Source organism: Rhipicephalus microplus, unplaced genomic scaffold (genome assembly GCF_043290135.1).
Source record: "Rhipicephalus microplus isolate Deutch F79 unplaced genomic scaffold, USDA_Rmic scaffold_42, whole genome shotgun sequence".
Lineage (NCBI taxonomy): Eukaryota > Metazoa > Arthropoda > Arachnida > Ixodida > Ixodidae > Rhipicephalus > Rhipicephalus microplus.
This window is the reverse complement of record NW_027464615.1, coordinates 1,715,749-1,735,141: the sequence shown is the minus strand read 5'-3', so window position 1 is coordinate 1,735,141 and position 19,393 is coordinate 1,715,749. Positions and strand designations below refer to the sequence as shown.

The following is a 19,393-nucleotide window of genomic DNA, read 5'->3' as shown; positions in this document are numbered from 1 at the left end:
GTTGCATAATCAGCATTGTGATCGTTACTTGCGACGATAAATTCTAGCTGTAGTAACTTTGTAACTTGATTATGATGAGAAAAGTAACATGTTCGAATTATTTTTGATACTTATCACCCAAATACATATCACCTATGATATCAGTTCAAACCCAACAATTGAAAAAGTCTTGCCTATCCTGATGAGACAAGGCAACATCGCCCAATTGTAAAGTACTCAAGGTAACATAGCTGAGTGAGAAAGATTCAAAACTGTGCGCCTTCGCGATTATTTACCTGTATAGCATAACTACATTGTTCTCGCATTCCTATTGCAGCATAAAAAAAACAAGATGGACACGAAGAACGGCAACAAAGTAATGAAAAATAATGGCCCCGTATCTGCATGTTACACTGCAAATGTAGTCGAAAGACGATATTCTTGCGTCTGGAGAGAATGAACAAAACGTTTATTTGATGTTCTGCGCAAGAAAATTGGTGAGTGGCAATCTGGAGGCGCTCCGTTAGAGGGCCTCGAGCGTGCTGCGGAGGAGAACGAGCACATCATGTCACGTCACACGTGAGACATGAGCGCTATCTGGCAGTTACTTGGAAAACGAAGCGCGCGTACCCTGCACGCCCGTATTGGTGGTGGTAAGGTGCGGAATGCAAGGCGACAGGTAGGTGCCACCACCGTGGCGTCTTAGGTCAATTAGGGTCAATTAAGGTCAATTAAGGTCAGTTCGGTTCGGGCTGCCACGGTGGATGGACGTGTTTTTTGAGCGCTCCGGATCGACTGCGCAGATAAGTGTTTCCGCATGTTTTGAGCTTGTCTTTATAATTATAAGGCAGCAGTTGAAATCTTCGTAGCACTTATCATATGGTACGGCTTTTTCGGGGGCCATTCACCAAGTATTTATTAGTTAGTGCAGGTGTGTGTGTTTGAAATTTTTGTTGTTGTTTTTTTCTTATTGCCACCCCGTGGGGGAGGTGCGCGTACATTGAACACGCAAATTTTTGTAGTAGAGCTTAGACTTTCTTTTTTTTCGTAGTGCAGGGCTCGAGTTTAGTATTTATCGAGTATAGGGACAATTGGTGTCAGAAAGACATGGTTAAAGAGACTGTAAAGTGTTCAGGATGTGGAGTGGTTTTGAAAGTGGACCCAAGTGTAGAAGCGGATGGAGAAGAAACTGACGCGAAGTGTAGACAATGTGAAGTTGAGGAAAAAATGGAGAAAATGATGGTTGCCCAGAGTGAACTGCTGATGATAATCGCCGAGCTCGAGACTGCGTTGGTGACGGAGCACGAGAAAACGAGGGTAATGGGAGAAAGACTGAAGTCCGCCGAGGAAGCGGCCTACAAAGAAGCGGCCTACGGAGAGAAGAGCAGGGAACCGGCAATCAGAACGGAGGATAAGGAAGAGCAAGCAAGCTTGGAAAAAACAGGCTCAGCTGGTTCAGTTGTCGCAAGGCCCAGCTTCAGCGAGGTAGTGGTGGGGCGTTGAGGTGACAAAGCAGCCGGCGTAACAGGTGCAAGTAGCTCCAGCAGGTGCAGAACGCTCCAGCTGAAAAGTCACAGCATGTGATACTCGCCAGGGACTCGAATTTAAATCGATGCACAGAAGCCATCAAAGAGAGGGTAAGAGGTGACAAGAGGGTTATAGTAGGGGTGTTCCCAGGACGCAAGCTTGAAGCAGTCATGAGGCAAGCGAGCGCAAAACTTAAAACTACAGCTGATAGAAAAAACCTCGTGATAATTTCAGGTGGTTTAAGCGATGTCTTAAATGAAGATACAGCAGGACTAGCAACTACACTGGCGAAAGGCGTCGATGACATGCGCGCCACTTCTCCTAAGGTACAGGTAGTGATATGCACGATACCGGAGGTACCAGTGCGTGATAGCCACCTGCAAAGAGCGGTTGTCAAAGCAAACCAAGAGATATGGCGGATGAGTCGAGAGAACGGCGTTGAGGTGATGAAAATAAACAGAGAGGTGCATAGGTGGGGTGGTTTTCAACGAGACAGAATTCACTTCGATGGACGGCTAAGTCATGAGGTGGGCTGGTGGCTTGCAGGACGTGCAGTTCCTTTTTTGGGGGGCAAGCGAGCCCTTCGGGGTGCAGGATAGCTAGTAACAAGGAAAACAGTCAGAGAGGCTCTTCGACAGGTGGTATAGACAGATACGATTCCAAAGTGCCACCAGTATCTAAGATAGGTAGAGTCCGGGGCATAAATAGACGTAGCCACGAGCGCCGAGCCAATTTAGACATAGGGTATATTAACATGCAGGGTGGTAGGAACAGGCTGAAGTGGGAAGAGACAGAAGAACAGCTAAGGGAAGAGAGGCCGATGGTATACGGTTTTGTAGAAACACATCTCAGGGACACGAAACAACCTCCGAACAATCTGGGCGACGCGTGGCAATATTGTAATAGAACAGAAGGCAGCAGAAAGGAGGTTGGTATTGGGGCATTCATTCATAAAAACACAGACTGGCAAAGGTTCAAGCAGGAGTGCAAGGAACATCTAAGGCTAAAAGGGAAAGTGGCAGGTCAAATGACACTCCTTGGTTTCGTGTACTTGTGGACGGGAGCGAAGGCCAGAGTGGAGTACCAGGCAATGGTAGAGCGTATATCAAAGGACATTCAGGAGTTAGGAAGAGAGTGCGAGATAATTATACTAGGAGACATGAATGCACACATAGAAGATATAGATGGGTATACCGACCCGACAGGCAAAATTACCATGGATATGCGTGAAAGGCTTGATTTGATCATTTGCAACAGTACCGAGAAGTGTTAAGGGCAAATAACATGGGAGGTAGGAAGGCTGCAGTCGACGATAGATTATGCACTGATGTCACATAGGATGTATGATAAGCTCAGGGGAATGCACATAGATGAAGGTGGCTCCAGAATTCGGGGTAGTGATCACAAACGTATCAAGCTAAAATTTGGAAGAGCAGTGAAACTGGGAAAGAGACAAGATGAGCAAATACAGCAAAATTTTTATTCAGAAAGGCAAATTGAAATAGCCACTAAACAAATTGAGAAAGTAATCACGGAGGATAATAAGACATTGTGGACATACACGAATCTAATTAGACTGTTTGAGCTAGAGCTTGCTAAGACGCGTGACAAGTCATCCCGGGAAAGAAGACACAAACCCAAAAGTTTGTGGGATGAGGAAGTTAACAGGGCCATAGCAAAACGTCAGGAAGTCTCTAGGGAACACAGACATGCTAAGCAGCGGGGTGAACCGACAGATGATGTTGGAAGAAAATGGAAAAACTTTCTAAGCTGTAGAAGGGATGCATCCCTTCTGATCAATGAAAAGATTAGAAGGGAAGGAGCTCAGTGGCTGGCAGAAGTACATAAAAAAGATAGAAAGGCAGCTGCGAAATTTTGGAACCATCCAAACTCCCTAAGAAATGAGACGAGCCTAGAGCATAGGTTTATAACTACAGCCCAAGGTGCTAGGCTAGAAGGGGACGAAGCCATTGAATATATAAGAACAAGGGTGACAGAAAAATTTCAACAAAGAAGTGCTTTATGCACCACAATAGACAAGGACGAACCGAGTGGTGCAATGGCTCCATTTTCACAACGTGAGTGGGAAAGGGCTGAGAAAAAGGTTCCGAGTAGTAAATCAACAGGTTCAGATGGCATTACAATTATGCTGATAAAGACATTAGGTCCGATGTCTAAGCAGGCTTTGAGAGAGGCAGTGAGCAGACTAATAATCGATGGTGAAGTTCCCGATGGATGGAAACTTAGCAGGATGAGCATGATATATAAAGGAAAGGGGGACAAAGCTGACATAAACAACTACCGTCCCATAACAGTTACATCAGTGGTCTACAGGCTGGCGATGCAGATTATAAAGGAAAGAGGATGAGGAGGTGCTGGGAGAACCGCAGAATGGGTTTCGGAAATACAGGAGGCTGGAAGACAATCTGTTCTCATTGACGCAGTGCATAAAAATAGCAGAAAAGGAACACAGGCCCCTGTGGCTAGCATTTTTTTATATCAAGGGAGCGTACGATAGCGTGGCTCAAGAGGAATTGTGGGGAATACTGGACGCACTAGGCGCGGAACATGTAGTCACTAATCTTATAAAGGATATCTATAAAGGTAACAAGGTAGTTATAAAGTGGGAAAAACAGGTATCCAAGCCTGCAGAGGCAAAACGGGGCCTTAGGCAGGGGTGTCCCCGGTCACCCTCATTATTCATGCTGTACCTACAAAGATTAGAGGCCAAATTAGAGGGAAGTGGACTGGGCTTCAACCTTTCTTTAGTCAAACAAGGAAAACTCAATGATCAGGCACTACCAGCATTAATGTACGCAGTTGATATAGTGCTAATGGCCAACAACAAGGAAGATTTGCAGAGATTGATAGACATCTACGGTAATGAGGGAGATAGGTTAGATTTCAGATTCAGTAAGAAAAAATCAGCAGTCATGATTTTCAATGATAACGAAGGTAGTGAGCTTAGAATACAGGAGGTCACGCTAGAAATAACAGATAAATACAAATATCTGGGCGTATGGATAAGCAATGGGACCAAGAACCCGAGAGAACCCGAAATATACGTGACGACTAAAGGTAACAGGAATGCAGTAGTGATGAATAATAGGGCACTGTGGAATTACAATAGGTATGATGTTGTGAGAGGAATATGGAAAGGGGTCATGGTTCCTGGGCTGACGTTCGGCAATGCGGTCTTGTGCATGAGATCAGAAGTTCAAGCAAGATTAGAAATTAAGCAACGTGGAATAGGTAGGCTTGCTTTAGGAGCTCACGGGAATACACCAAATCAGGGAGTACAAGGTGGTATGGGATGGATATCATTTGAGGGCAGCGAAGCGAGCAGCAAGATAAAATTTGAGAAGTGATTAAGAGAAATTGGGGAGGAGCGTTGGGCTAGGAAGGTTTTCAGCTACTTGTACAGGAAGAATGTCGATACAAAATTGAGGAAGCGAACCAGGAAATTGACTGGTAAATACTTATAAAACAGCAGGTGGCCAAACCTAAAAGAACTATCGGTTAAGAAGAAAGTGAAGGAAACGGAGACTGACATGTGGAGAATGGGCATGATTAAGAATTCCGCACTGGAGATCTGTCGAACTTTTAAGCAAGAAATTGCCAAGGAAAGGATCTATGACAATACTCGGGGTAGTTCTCTACTGTTTGAGGCCAGGACGGGAGTACTGTGAACCAAGGCATATCGGACCAAATACGAAGGGGTAAACACAGTATGCAATGCGTGTGGAGAGGAAGAAGAAACTGCCGAACACTTGATAATGTTCTGTAAAGGGCTTCACCCTATAGTTTAGGATGATGGCGCTGAGCTTTTCAAAGCACTGAGGTTTAGGGACCGGGAAAGAAAAATAGACTTGAAGCGGCTAGGCTTAACTAGAAGGAGGTTATCTGATTTGTGGCTAAAGTCAAGGCACGAGTGAAAATTAAACCCTTCACTGCAAAGTACGAATCCTCAAACTCCCTTTTTAAAGAAAAAAATAAATCTAGTTTTTGGTTGATTAAGTATTACGGCTTGGTGGCGCTAGCCACCGCCCGATCTAAAGGGGACAGCCATATCCATCCATCCATTCATTCAGCGAAGCGTTGAAAACGCTTGCCTTTTCGTGCAAGCGTTGCATGGTCAGTGCAACGTGATAAATGCTACCGTCCTTACGATTAGTTACGTGTGCTTTTTCTAGTAAGAGACACACATACAGAATATTGGCGTGTTGCTATGGTGCCTCTGATATGTGCAATATTTACTCTTTAATTGGCAATCACTCAAGTAGGAACGCTGAATATTGAGCAATATTGTTGGGCGCTGCGGATGGGGTAAGGCGTTTAAAGTATCTTTTGGCCACTTTAATGTTGTTTAAGGTACCGTTAAGGGCGGAAAAACAGACAAATGTACAGACACACAGATAGACAGAAAGACCAAAATTTTTGCGTCGAAGGTCCCTAAGAAAGACTATCGTATTTAAAATTGAAGGCGCACATGACATATCTTCCAGCCACACAGGCGTGATGGATACACCTGACTGGTTACATGGGGCGCTACGCAAAGATTACACATCGACAGTATCATTAAAAACGTGTTCTTTGGAGATAAACCGCGCAACAGACGTTTGACGGGAGACAGTTAAGCAGAGAAACCTAATGGTCATGCCACAAGCCATGTTCGCCGAAAAAGCACAGGAGGCGATTTATAACAGTTTTGCATCCGCTAAAGATAGTTGCCCGAAAACCAGGAAGGTGTTTTCGAGAATGTGTGATGAGTGTAAGATTCCACACCTTGCTAAAATTATAGATAAAGAGTCGGAGTGGCACTTTATATTTTTGGCGCAGAAACTCAAAAAGTGTAAATGTCGTTGAGAACAATCGTAAGTAAGCGCAGCACGTGGCAACGTCTTGTGAGAGGGTTCTTGTTGAAATGTTTGGAGCAACTTGCAATTGATGATCCTTTCCATGTGATGAATACAAATGATGTCTGTCGTTTCTTCCAACAAACTTGTACTATGAGTCCAGATTTTTCTATTGACGTAGTACAACTTTTTTATTCTGCTTCTCGTGACGTGTTGTTTTGTGCTGTTCGCAACTGCAATGAAGTACAAAAGGAGGTGGCCTTTCAAAATAAAGTTGGCATTAAAGCAGTCGAATCATTATTTTTACTTGGAACCTTTATGAGAAGTACATTTATTTGATTTGACAATCAGTTGTTTTACAGAAAATCGGCATAGCTTAAGGTCATGCGTGGTGACTTTTCTTTGTGACGTGTTCCTGTCTTAATTGGACAAAACACTTGACCACAATGTTCTTCATTTGCATATTTTTCGGTGCTTAGAAGCGTAGATAATTTTTTCTTGTCAATAATCGCAGTTTTACATTGACTACTTTAAACGTACGCAAGGTTTCATATGTGTTTGAGCTTCATAGTAAAGGCCTGGCTTTAACTTATGAGCTATGTGTGTCAACGTACCAGCTGACTGTACCGTACCATTTCTTGACCTAAGTATCACTACTTTAAGTTATCATTTGTGCTGCCATTGCTCACCACGTGCGAAAAAGGAATGTTTACCCTATGACTCCACCCACTCAAACATAGTAAAGAGGTCTATTCCTTCGCATTGCCTGGGATCAGCACTCAAGATATCTTATGAGCACTAAATACAGGCCAATTTTAAAAAGCAGCATATTGGGCTATCCAAAGCCGCCTACCTTCGTTCTGTCTTGATGTTTGTGGCTGAAATGCCCCTAAAGAAAATAAGGTGGGTAATCCAGCGATTATTGCTAGAGCCGGTCAACTGGGTGGCCCAAGACCTAAAGCTGTGCCTTATTTGCGCAAAGGGATCTACAATTGCAAGAAGGTGGTGAGTAGGTACGGTGTACCTCATGTATTTTTTGGCCCCCAATAGGCTCGTTCATTCGTGTCATCGAATAATGGGTAGGCATTTGAAAGGGTGCCAAGTTAAACCTGCCAAGGCTTGTGTGGATTGTGCCACAGGGGTGGTGTATGAAGTCCCCCCGTCCTACTGCGAGCGCTATGGAGGGCATACTGGCCGTTTCGTCAATGACAGAATGAGGAATCGCGCGAATAGTTTGAACAAAGGCAAGAATGCGCATCTTTCTGCTCATTGCAAAGCCTGCACATGTTCTCCAAGGTTTCATAAGGTGAAGATCCGGAGAAAGAGTAAAGACAGAAAGGCATGCGAACTTTTGAAAGTCTTATTTATGGAGAGATATTGTAGTGAGTGTGTTAGCCAGACGTCTGTTGCCATGTTTGCCTCCGAAAAAAAACGTTTGTCAATCATACCGTTTATGTATAATCTTTGCCTAGCGCCCCCTGTAACAAGGCGGGTGTATCCTTCGCACATGCGTGGTTGGACCATATATTATTTGTGCACTCATTTCCCCCCCTTAGAGATGTTTGTAGCGCTTGTGGTGTGTCGTTCTTTGTGTTCGTCTTGACGTTTTTTATGCACTGCATTTTCAATGTGATCCCACACCAACTAGCCCAGCAATAAGTCCTTCTACATTGCTCTCACTGCGCGAGCTATCTGTCAACAATGGGCAAGCTTCATTCCCGATTCCAAATCATGCAATCACTTCACTTCAAGATCAACACTACTTGCCAAGTGCCGCATAGCTGATGGCGTAATCAGATGTTTGTCGTGAAGCCGCTCTAAGAAACTCGTATGCCGATTCAAAATGTGAGCAACATTCATGAAGTGATCTTGATGTTCAGTTATGTGCACATGCTTGTTAGCTTTGAAGGGTCTTTACCTATGGGTTGAAAGCTTCGATGCGTATGAATGCCTTGTTTACTTCGGACCTGACTGTATACATTGGTTGTATCGGCTTGGGCACTCGCAATAAATGATGCAAACCTTATTTCATTGACATCGTTTATGCTATTCGAGGCCAATTTAGTCACCTGGCAATATTTACAAACGCCAACTGCAATTTAACAACGAGAGAAAGCAAAATACCACAGGAATCGAGCAGCGCAGCAGCGCTAACCAGAAGTAGGTCACTCAACCACCATTAAAAAAGAACAACAACGTTTTTGTTGGCCTAATGAAGATGATAGTACTAGCAGTGCCATCTCGCCTCACGGTATTTCCGTCTAGTACACCACCGCTATTTTATTTTAATACTGCAGTCCAAAGGTGAATTTTTCGTTTGTTAACGTGGTAACTGCTCTCTGCTCCCCGTCAGTGAAGGTTGATGTGAAATGTGCAGCAGGAAAGTGTCTGCGCTAGTCACTGAATTCATGGCGTTGTCTGCTGAATGCAAACCGGGCGCCCATTTCTTACCTATGTACTCAACAGTCTCAACTTGTGAGCGAAGCCTGTGCAGAACCAATGAGCGATGCAACTTTTGCATGAGCACTGTCTACAAGAGCTGCCGAACATGGCCTCAGCACCATTCACGACAGAATCCCTAAGTGCCCACGACCGAAACAGAAGCACTTGTCTCAACGTACTGCAAAATGAATATTTGGGTGGGTGGGTGGGTGGGGGGGGGTCACTTAAGGCTTTGTATTTGAGACATGAACGCTACAGCAATACCCTGTCCCTGCTGTATACTTCAATCAAATAATGCATACCTTTTATTGTAGGATCATACTCGAGAGTTTTAAACTTCGAACATGTACATTAAATGAATAAATTTGAAAGTTGCTTTTTGTGAGTGAAGGTATCACATATGACCGAATTCTGTGTAATGGGTAGTATGCTTTAAATCACGACAAATCATGCAACTGAAATGCGTTCGAGCTTGCTAGGTACCCACTATGTGGTCCTAAGGAAATACGCACAGAAGCGTGTTCACCTTTTGTAATGGTGGCTAGGTTTAAACCACGTAGTTATGGTACTTACACGTTCTGACTCCCAATGACAATGTACGCTTGTACCACGCAATGTTACTGCAATATTATGTGTTGTATTCTGGTGCCTGCCGACAGGACGCGTGTTTTTGTAAAGCATAAACGTTATTTTCTCTGCATTCTGAAGCATAGGAAGTCATTTACCTGCATTTTAAAGCAAATGCGAAGCTGTGTGGTAGAACAACTTCTTGCTACGAAAATAATTTGGGTTCGACAATCACTTGGACCCGGAAAGGTTAATCTTTTATTTTTTGCATCATTCTATGTCTTTTGGTCGCACACAAGATGATCATTTTTCGCACACAACCATCAAAGCTCACGTGGTCGCTGACACCCCCGCCGGAATTGCCGTGAAACTAGCTGCATAACGCAATCGCGTTTAGATCCAAACAGCTAAGCAGGAGCAAAAGCAGTTTTCATTGGGTGCTACGATAGTCTTTAGTGAATTTTTATTTTTATTTTTATTCTAGGTGGCACACACAGCGCTTGCTCCTGGCGCTTAGTGATGATACATCTTAACAAGAGTTGAGAGACTAATAATGTCAGGCTCGTTTTTTCATTTCTAACACCAAATTTATTGAAGCTTGCCGTAGTTTGTATGTGCAGCCTATTGGAAAACTCCCATGATCAGGAACACGATATGTGCCGCCGGATACTATCTTCCCATAAGGAACTGTAATGGTATGCGAAGTAGAAGCGTTGTGCACGAGTGGCGTCATGGGTTGAACTGCGCTGACGCGGGTGCTGCGGTGAGCTCTGGCAGATTTGTTCGAAGAGATGGCTGGCATGGTTATTGTCGTTTCTTCAGATTGGACATGGGTGCTGTACCGGGGATGGCGCGCGCTTCGCCTTAACTACTTCGGCCTTGTGATCGGTGAAGTGCACGCTTCGGCGGGTGAAGGAGCATCGTCTTCCAGTATCTTCTCCATCACAGAATAACGATCCGTGAAGAGGGTGAATCGAAACAGAAGTGATATTTAGACAAGTTTCTACGCATACATCAGGCGCGCGTGAAATTTATTGCCCGTGAGCCAACGAGCCGGCGGTGCAGCGGGCGGTGGTCGTGGTAGCGTAGCGAGCGGCGGTAGCGGCACCTGTTGCGGGCGACGGACGAGGCGGCATCTGCAGGCGCTACGGCGAGTGGGTGGCAGGCGATGGAGAGAGAGTTACCTCAGTGCGCACGTCGAGGAGAGCGAGAAGTAGACGCGCCGCGGTGGCGTGACCTACTTCACACCGCTTCGACGCCTGCGGCGAGGGCCGCACGTTTCGGCGCGCTCGGGCAGACACCCGGAGGGACAGCATTACACAAGCTGATCAAAGAGCTTCTCGCATTTATTTGATAAATAACTTGACTACTTGTGCAAAAAAATGAAGAAATCGACAGTTAGCCAAACAAGTGGCTGCTAAGTGACGCGGCCGAGCCGAAGGCCCCAGGCACTTACAGAGTGAGTACTCTATTGTAATAATACACAGTACTAGGCTGGGGTGTCAGCCATCTTCTTTATTTCTAACCTCTTCTTCCTCCTCGTCTCCCTCCAACCCTGCCTAAGGTCCACGTACACTCCCCCTCTTTGAAGACTCATCCCTCCTGGGGTGATACACGAAAACGTTTCCAATGGTCGCAAATTCCAGCACACCATCATCGTTGGTGTAACTGACCCTTTTGAGAACGCCGCGTTGCACTGCGATCTGCACTACGTGATAAGGTCCTACGTACACCTGCTTTGTGCCGGAAAGGCCTTTTCTGACAAGCACCAGATCGTTCAGTTGTATCTGAGGTGTCCACGTGTTTTGGCGACGGTCAAAGTTCCTCTTCATACTTTCCCGGTATCGCTGGTAGGCTTCTGAAGTTTTTCGTTTTTCGCACAATTGCAGGCGGTCTGCAATGCAAAGTTCTTGATCAGCAGGAAGCACTGGTACCTTTCGGAAAGCTGCAAAATATGGGTTACAGCCGATGCTCGCAGTGTGCGACCGATTGTGATGAGCGACAGCTGCCTTCAAGCAGCACTTCCATTCACCCTGAAAATCTGGATACGTTGAAATGAACCGCTACAAATCCCGAATTATTCTTTCAGCCATGACATTTCCTGCAGGATGGTACGGAGCACAGTGTCGCAATACAACTCCTCGTTCCTTCGCCCAATTTTGCAAACGCTGACTGAGAAACGCTGGCCCATCCTCTGATATTACTATTTTCGTATTCTTGAACATCTCTCGACTCAAAATAGCAATCACATTATTTGAGTCTTCCCTTCCCGGCCGTGCAGCCACTATTCTTGTGCACTGGTCTATTGCCACTAGGAAAGACTGCGTTCTTCTTACTTCTCTGCGAAATCCAGATGAATGACTTCAAATGGTACGTCGGAATGTTGAGGTAAAACCATCTCGCCTGTTCTCTGAAGGTACTTGGCTTTGTGAACTTGACATTAATGACAAGACTGAGCATACCGTTGAACGTCCTCTTTCATATGTTTCCACTGGAAACGCTGACGAATCTTGTGATATGTCCTCCAAAAGCCGTCATGTCCACCTGAGTGCTGGGAGTCGTGATAGAGCTCCAAAATTCGAGGCACCATTGTTTCTGGGACTGTGAACTTTCCGTTATGGAACTTAAGTTCTTCAGTTCCCTCCCACAACAATGTTGCGTTGACAAAGGATATGGGTGTTGCAGTAGGTCTCCAGCTTGCAAGCGGGCGTCGTCGCTCAGCTTGTGTGGCCCCCGTATTCCTTGCAGCAGGTGTCATGAGTTGACGCTGGGTTCTTAGGTCCTGGAGGCAGAGGTTTCGCATTCCCTGCAGAAGTTCTTCGACCGTCTTGGGTCCTCGCATTTGTATTTGTTTATGGATGTCCGGACTTAAACCATGAATGATAAGTGGAACCACAGACGTCTCAGGCAAAGATGAGTCCACCAGCAGCAGCAAGCGCCTTTTCTCATAAAATTAGCTGAGTGCAGACCCAGACCTGTATTTGAACGTGATTGCTTTGTCCGATAGCAACACCTTGTTCTCGCTGAAGGAGCACAGAAAGCTTGCTTTCCACTCTGTCCATGGTTTGTTGCTGACGCCATTCATACCAACTTTTTGCTATTCCCGATAGGAATAGTCGCATGTTTTTCACTTTATTTTCGTCGATGTGCCAGTAGTTTTCATTGCATGCATACTCGTAAAACGTGAGCCAGGACTCGACACTACTAGACACTCCGTCAAACATGTCTGGCTTCACTTGTTCGTGACTCGGTCTGCTTAATCTTTCCGTCGCGTTTAGAAGCAAGCACATTAAATCATTTTGCTGCCTATTCTGTTCTTGGAGCAGTTCAAGAAACTTGTTTATCAGCTCGACGGAACAGTCGGGCGAAGCAGCGGTAGCAGGCTTCGCGTCGTTTTTTACTGGAGTCAGCACGAAATTCTCATAATCCTGAAGTTTCATGTTGATCCTCACCGTTCTTTTAGTAAGTAAATGGTCTGGAGTGAGCTTCATTTTAGTGCTTATATTGGAAACAAATGCGTCAGTGCTCACTGCTTTCGAAAGAGCTAGTTCTTCTTCATCTTGAGGCGTTGCGGTCAAGATCCGGATGCCACCGCGTTGATTTGCTCCAATGCTGAAGTCCACCCACATCTTGAATGTCCGCACAGAAAGTATACGCGGCTGCGCCAATTTGTAATAATACACAGTACTAGGCTAACGTGTCAGCCATCCTCTTTATTTCTAACCTCTGCTTCCTCCTCGTCTCCCTCCAACCCTGCCTAACGTCCACGTACATCTGTTATAAGACAACGTTTCGTTTTATAAGACAACAAGCAGCAGACGCTGTGAGTAGACATCAAAGCGATTGAAGGCTTAAGCCAATTACGACGCACCTCTACAACTATGAGAAGTGTGATCGATTGGTGACTACGCGAGTATATGTCTCTGAAGTTCGGAAATCCGCGATCTGTCTGTAGTTTAAATCGGACGCCTTTGGTTTAAAAATCTACGCAGAAACAAAGCCACATCAGGAACCTAAGGTCCAAAAATAACCTACAAGCAACCTCGAAGACCTAAAAAAAACATGCAACTCACGAGATTAGCCTTCGAAATCGCCAAGTTTTGCTGTTTAAACGCTTGCACAACTTAGTACAAGCATAATCAGTATGCTTTTAGTTCCTGTTACACCAGTTGTATGGCATATATGAACCCACCTGCGGAAATATAAAATCAGTTCATGTCACCGCTTTTTAAGGAAAGTTTTTGTGTTTGATGCCGTCTGAATTTGTGAAGAGTGTTCACACATGCTTTTTATTTTTCTTTACTTTTTGAAGAGTCTCTACACAGGTTTTTACTGCAATAGCGGTAAAAAGCCTCTGCCACGGAAATTCAGCTTTGAGCCACGTTGGATTTAGCGAAAAACCATGATTATCCAAGGGCATTAAAAACTGCCGCGAAAAGCAATTACTAAAGAAAACTTTGTACCTGTAATCAAGTGAAACCAGCGCAGCAAGCAGCTGTGCAACCACAGTGCCACGCCCGCCAATGCTGTATACTTCACAAAAGTAACTTAGATGCTTGACATACATAGGCCTTTTTTGTAGAGTTGACACCATACAAGATTTGTCACGGCAGTAAAACGTGATATAAGCTTTTATTGCCTTCGGCCGTCACACGACATGTGAATAAAATAGCTTGTTTGTGCTTTGAAGCCTGTTATTCATTCGGCATTACTGCATTTATTTCCTTATGCAGACGTGGTGGGTACATGGCAACTTCGTAAAAGTATCACGCACGTAATTGCTACTGGTTCAAAACATGTCACTCATTACAAAGGGAATACACAGGGGGGCACGCACTCTCTTACAGATACCTTGAACGTACCATTGGGACTGCTGTGTTGTAGCACGCTTTGAAAGGGGTGATTGCACCGTGCTGTCATTTTGGCCAGCGTCCTGACCTGTAATCGGCATTGTCGTAGAGCGGCGAGTTGCCAACAGCATAGATACGGCAGCCGCGCCCTAGTATACGCCGCGTAGTTTCTAAACATAAAGCACAAATTTCGAGACTACCAAACCTTGTGGTCTGGACGCTAACTGGTGTCGCGGTGCAGTACTTCAGGTCACCGCTGCCAAACGTCACAAGCACGCCACACAAGGTTACCATGAAATGGAGAAGCGAAAAATAATATGCACTTTTTAAAGCTTCGCACACAATTATGGGAAAGAGCACCCATCTTCTATCTTTGTGAACACGACATCCTCAGTTGTGTAGCTAATAAATCTTTTCTTTTTTTCTGTGTCATCCCTTCTTGTGCACTTTTCTACGTAACAATATTCAAGTGAATGATACCAGCGCAGTCATGAGCTCTTGTTGAACCACGGCCGAAATATTCGAGCCAAAAAGTTAGAGGACACTTGAGCATGACCTCAACACTAAAACACAGTCGGGCGCCAGTGGCAACGCCTTCTCAATTGGTGGCTTCACTTTTCGGTGGACATCTCAACCATGCCAGAAAGAAATGAACGTTTCTTGAGGTAACGGTAGCAACTTCGTAGTATCCCGACTGCCTAAAAGAAGTTCACCTGCAGGTAACCACAACACCATAACTATTAACTTTGGGATTCAGTGAAATTTATTTCATACTTCTTCGAAGTTCTCTTATACTGGTCTTCGATTCTTCACGAAGGTGGTAAAACAAGAGTTACATATTTACAAGAAACATACTTAGAGTTCATCTAAAATATCACTGAAATATTCACCTTAAATGTTCTTTTTTCTTCCGAAGCTATGAAGGATATAGCCGCGCGTATTTGATTATTATGTTTCAGTAAAAAATGTCTCCCGACAAAGTTGTCCTACGTTGTCATAGCATTTTATTGATAGTCGTAAGTGACAGCTGTCACGAAGAGAACAATATTTGGATGTGCCTGTCAGTAAAGTTTCTCGTACAAGGAAAACCACACGTCCTACATTTATGTGTGAGAGGAAAATTGTTAAAAATCCTGTGCAGTTTCTGATAGATTTCCTAGAAGGCTGCGCTTTCAACTTTACGTGACTGCGCGAGATGTCTTTATTTACTCTAGCAGTTGCGCAGTTTTCAGATGACAACTTTGTGAAGAATACAAAATGAACGCTGCAGCCTGAGCTGCCTTTATATACTCTGACAGTCTGAGTGTGCAACTGACAATTTTGTGAAGAATACAAAATGACGCAATCAAGTGCTATTTGTAGTACTTTTTTCTTGTTGATGACAATGTTTATGGCTCGGGTTGAAACACAAAGTAATGAAGATATAGTTAAGGTGAGCAGCAAGAATTTGCATTGATAATCGCGCATGCTTTAGAAGGTCTGCAATTTTTTTGTGCGTAAGATCGCCATAATTTTTTCAGTTAAACACGCAGTAACAGATGGAGCAAGTAAGACCTTCAACACCTTTCAAATATTCTAAGTACATGAGAACCCAACTGCCACTTTCTTTTCTCTTCTGCTTTTCTGGTTGGTACTCGGTTTTTCACCGGTCCAGTCGCAGCTCCCTTAGGCTGCAGTGTATTTGGAACTCTCTTGCTATGTCTCAATTGAGTAGCCACCCCTGACACGCGTCTCAAAGAGCGCTCTGAGTCGGACGGTGCACCACGAGAGATATAGCTTATATTAACTGTTCATGCCGGTTCCTGGTGTGACCGGGAGGTTAGCCGCATTAGAGGCGGTATGTGGCGGGATGACGCAATTTTGTTTTAGTTTTACAACATTTATTTGGTTAGAAGGTTGAAGATGAAGAAATATTCAGCAATTCGGGTATACTAGCAATGCGACAAATATATATAATACTATTATTTGCAGACATAGCACACACATATTAGGCACTGGGAAAAAGCTCATGGTGATATATCATTGAGCTACTGTGGAAAATGAGTGTTTAAAACCGGCAGTTCTTGCGAAAGTTCTCGTTAGATAAGAAGACTTGTGGTGCCCGGTGAGTCTGTCTATCAAAAACATATGCATGTTGCAGTGGCGAAGTCTAGCCCAGCTATGAAATGATATTGGGCGCATCGGAAATAAGAATGTGGCATTTTGTATTCTTTATTTTTCGCTTATTTCTCTCTTAAAATGCTCTTAGCAAATTACAAGACCTGCTGCATGGCTTTGTGGGCTTTGACGACAAAAATAATGCATTATATAGCTTCTTGAAACAAAACAACCTGAAGCTTATTACGATTATCAGTTGCATTGCTTTATACTTTACATGAGTAGAGGTTCAAACAATCAGGGAGAGGAATTTTTTTCCTTATGTCATGGTTGATTGATATTGCATATTTTAAGGAAGATCAAGTGTTATGTAAACTTTAGTAACGCCGCGTTACATAAATGACTACGCAAGAACAAGAGCACACGCAGCTGCGTTTCTCAAAAGCGGTGTCAGATTTATAAAGTTTTTTGTATGAGTAATTTTTGCCATGATGTTACTTTATTTGCACCTGCATGGATGCTCCCATGTGAATTGCTGTTAATTATGTTTTGCAAATTTTTCGTACTTTCCTCAATCACTGAAATATTTTGAAGTCGCCCCTACTTTGGATGATGCATATAGCAGTATCATGAGCATTCACAAAATTGTCATCCTCATTCCTTATTTCATTTAAGAGGGCATAAAGATTCAGCTGAAAATATTGTCGAACCTATTTTGTCGTGTCTGAGTAAGCTGCACGTATCCAACTTGTTTTACAGTTTTGGAACACAACCGAACTCATATGGACTACTTTCACCACATCCTGGGAGCGGCCCTTTTGCAAGGTTGACCTAAAAACAGATATAAATGAGTGCAACATTACCTTTTACAGGGGACATATAGAACACAGGAGGTGGGCAAATCTGACCAGTCACGCAGCGTAAGGCTTTTTGCCCATTTACGTTGCTCTTTCTGATATTTCATAGGTGGCAAATTGGAAAATATCACGGGACGTTTCGTCACTTTTATAATCAACCAGCTGCCGTATTCGACGCAGTGAAAATTAAATCAGCGGGTAAGTTAAAGAGCAATGCATGTTGCTTGTTGCTGGTCTTTTTTTTTCCTTAACTGCCTTGAATATATAGTCTGGCCATTATACCAGAAGGTGTGGTACAATGTACAAAAAGTGTACATTTTACCGCATGTCCACAAAGTGCAATTGAACGCGCGTGCTAGTCGAGCATTCCGCAACAGCACGTCAGTAGTGTGTATAACGCATCAACCTCTCAGCTTACGGGATTACAGAACATTGGTTGCTACAATATACAAAATGTTGCATCAGCCAGCTCACGTGTTTGAGCGCCGTTAGTATTACAATGAGGTTCCTAGCAAGCTCGATAATTATGACAGGGCCTACATTCAGGAGCTTGCTCGGTAAGCTCCTTTGCTCGCGCCTTGTCCGGTGACTACCAGTGCGTACATCATCGTTGTCAGTGTACACTTCTGAAGGTCGATCAGACCTTCAAAAGTGTACACTGACGGCGATTCTAATAATGCTCACAAGCTGGCACACCACCAACCAAAGCGCTGGTTTTCAATGACCCGCCCGCTTGCCTCCTCGCAACTACGTCCACTTCGTTGTCGTCTTTTCGTAGCCACGAAAGCACGTGACAAGTTCCCGTGATGGGGGTTATGCACGCATACCCATATATAATAAAGCCCCATCACCTACCTCCTCTCAACCCCTATGAATAACGCCTGACAGCTCTCCGTCTGCCGCTTATGAGCGCTAGGCATTTGACTCACGGCAGCAGCCTGTAAACCATAAAGAAGCAGGTGGTTAAAGTGGCGATCGACGTGACCAACACTGTGCAGTGCCGGCCACGGAACCTGCCCAGAAACGCTGAGTTTGACATAAACATCAGCCTTCCCACAGAAATAATACCACCAAGAAACGCCCGGTGCAAGTACAAGCAAGCTCCTCTAACATCATTGATTTTGTGGATACGGCGATATTTTTTTCAACAGTAAAGAGAGAAAGGGCAATGCTTAGAGCTTATAACTTCCCGAATTTTGTTTGTGATTGCTTACTACGTTGTATGTTCTATTATATGTCTGTATGCATTTATTGGAGCCGCCTACAGCGAATGAATGCATCTTGCAGGCTGGGATATATATAGGCTGCATATGTTTCCACATATAGACAACCCTTGTAACAAAATTAACGCTAGATCAAATTAATTAGAAGAATTCATTCCGAAATATTCTGAGAGATGGTATTAAAACCACCGTAGGCTCGGGCATGAAAATGAACTCTCGACCATGGCACACTTCAAGTGCAAGACGCGACAACTGCAGTGGACAGAGGCAGAGTACACAGGCACCGAACGCCGTTTCCAGAACTTTGTAGTTATAAAATAGCACGTTATTTCAATGTGACTGCGCATCCAAATAATATTTTAAACCAACATGCCCAGTCAGCCATTCTGAGGCCTTGGAAGTGTGATGAATTCAAGAAAATTCCCTTAGGTAGGTAAAACTAGGGCTTGAAACAGCTCTTGCCAGGCAAAATCCCTTAGTATAGAAAATTGACTTCCGTATCAGACTTCTACACTGTGGTTGCACATGACTACAAGGTTTGTCAGGCAAATAGCACGGCCGTCTTTTTGCCACAAAAACGGCGTGTTTATGTGCTGTTTTGCTGTTTGGGGGCCTTTGCAACCAGCTCACCAGCCTTGTCATTTGCGCAATGACCCATTCAATATACCTGCGTTGCGCGGGAAGCTCTATATGAGACAGGGTATAACTATGGTGCACTAAAAAGGGATGATTGATTGATTTGTGGGGTTTAACGTCCCAAAACCACCATATGATTATGAGAGACGCCGTAGTGGAGGGCTCCGGAAATTTTGACCGCCTGGGGTTCTTAACGTGCACCCAAATCTGAGTACACGGGCCTACAACATTTCCGCCTCCATCGGAAACGCAGCCGCCGCAGCCGGGAATCGAGCCCGCGACCTGCGGGTCAGCAGCCGAGTACCTTAGCCACTAGACCACCGCGGCGGGGCCTAAAAAGGGAATGTGGGACGTGAGTA

At 44.4% G+C, this 19,393-nt stretch overlaps 1 protein-coding gene across 6 annotated transcripts in view; it reads left to right on the top strand.

The window, feature by feature from the left end:
- LOC119167987 (uncharacterized) overlaps positions 1–19,393 on the top strand; it is a 120,756-nt gene that overhangs the window by 86,622 nt on the left and 14,741 nt on the right. For 2 of the 6 annotated variants that reach the window (XR_012889220.1, XM_075884649.1), the window contains exons 1-3: positions 15,500–15,653; positions 17,078–17,211; positions 17,285–17,373. Coding sequence is in view for 3 of the 6 variants with exons in the window: in XM_075884649.1 (XP_075740764.1) it covers positions 15,558–15,653; positions 17,078–17,211; positions 17,285–17,373 (319 nt within the window). In the remaining 3 variants the exon portion in view is untranslated. Of the gene's footprint in view, positions 1–316; positions 477–10,732; positions 10,831–15,499; positions 15,654–17,077; positions 17,212–17,284; positions 17,374–19,393 lie in introns of those variants that run through there. The other 4 variants (XM_075884650.1, XR_012889222.1, XR_012889221.1 and 1 more) reach the window with 4 other exon arrangements.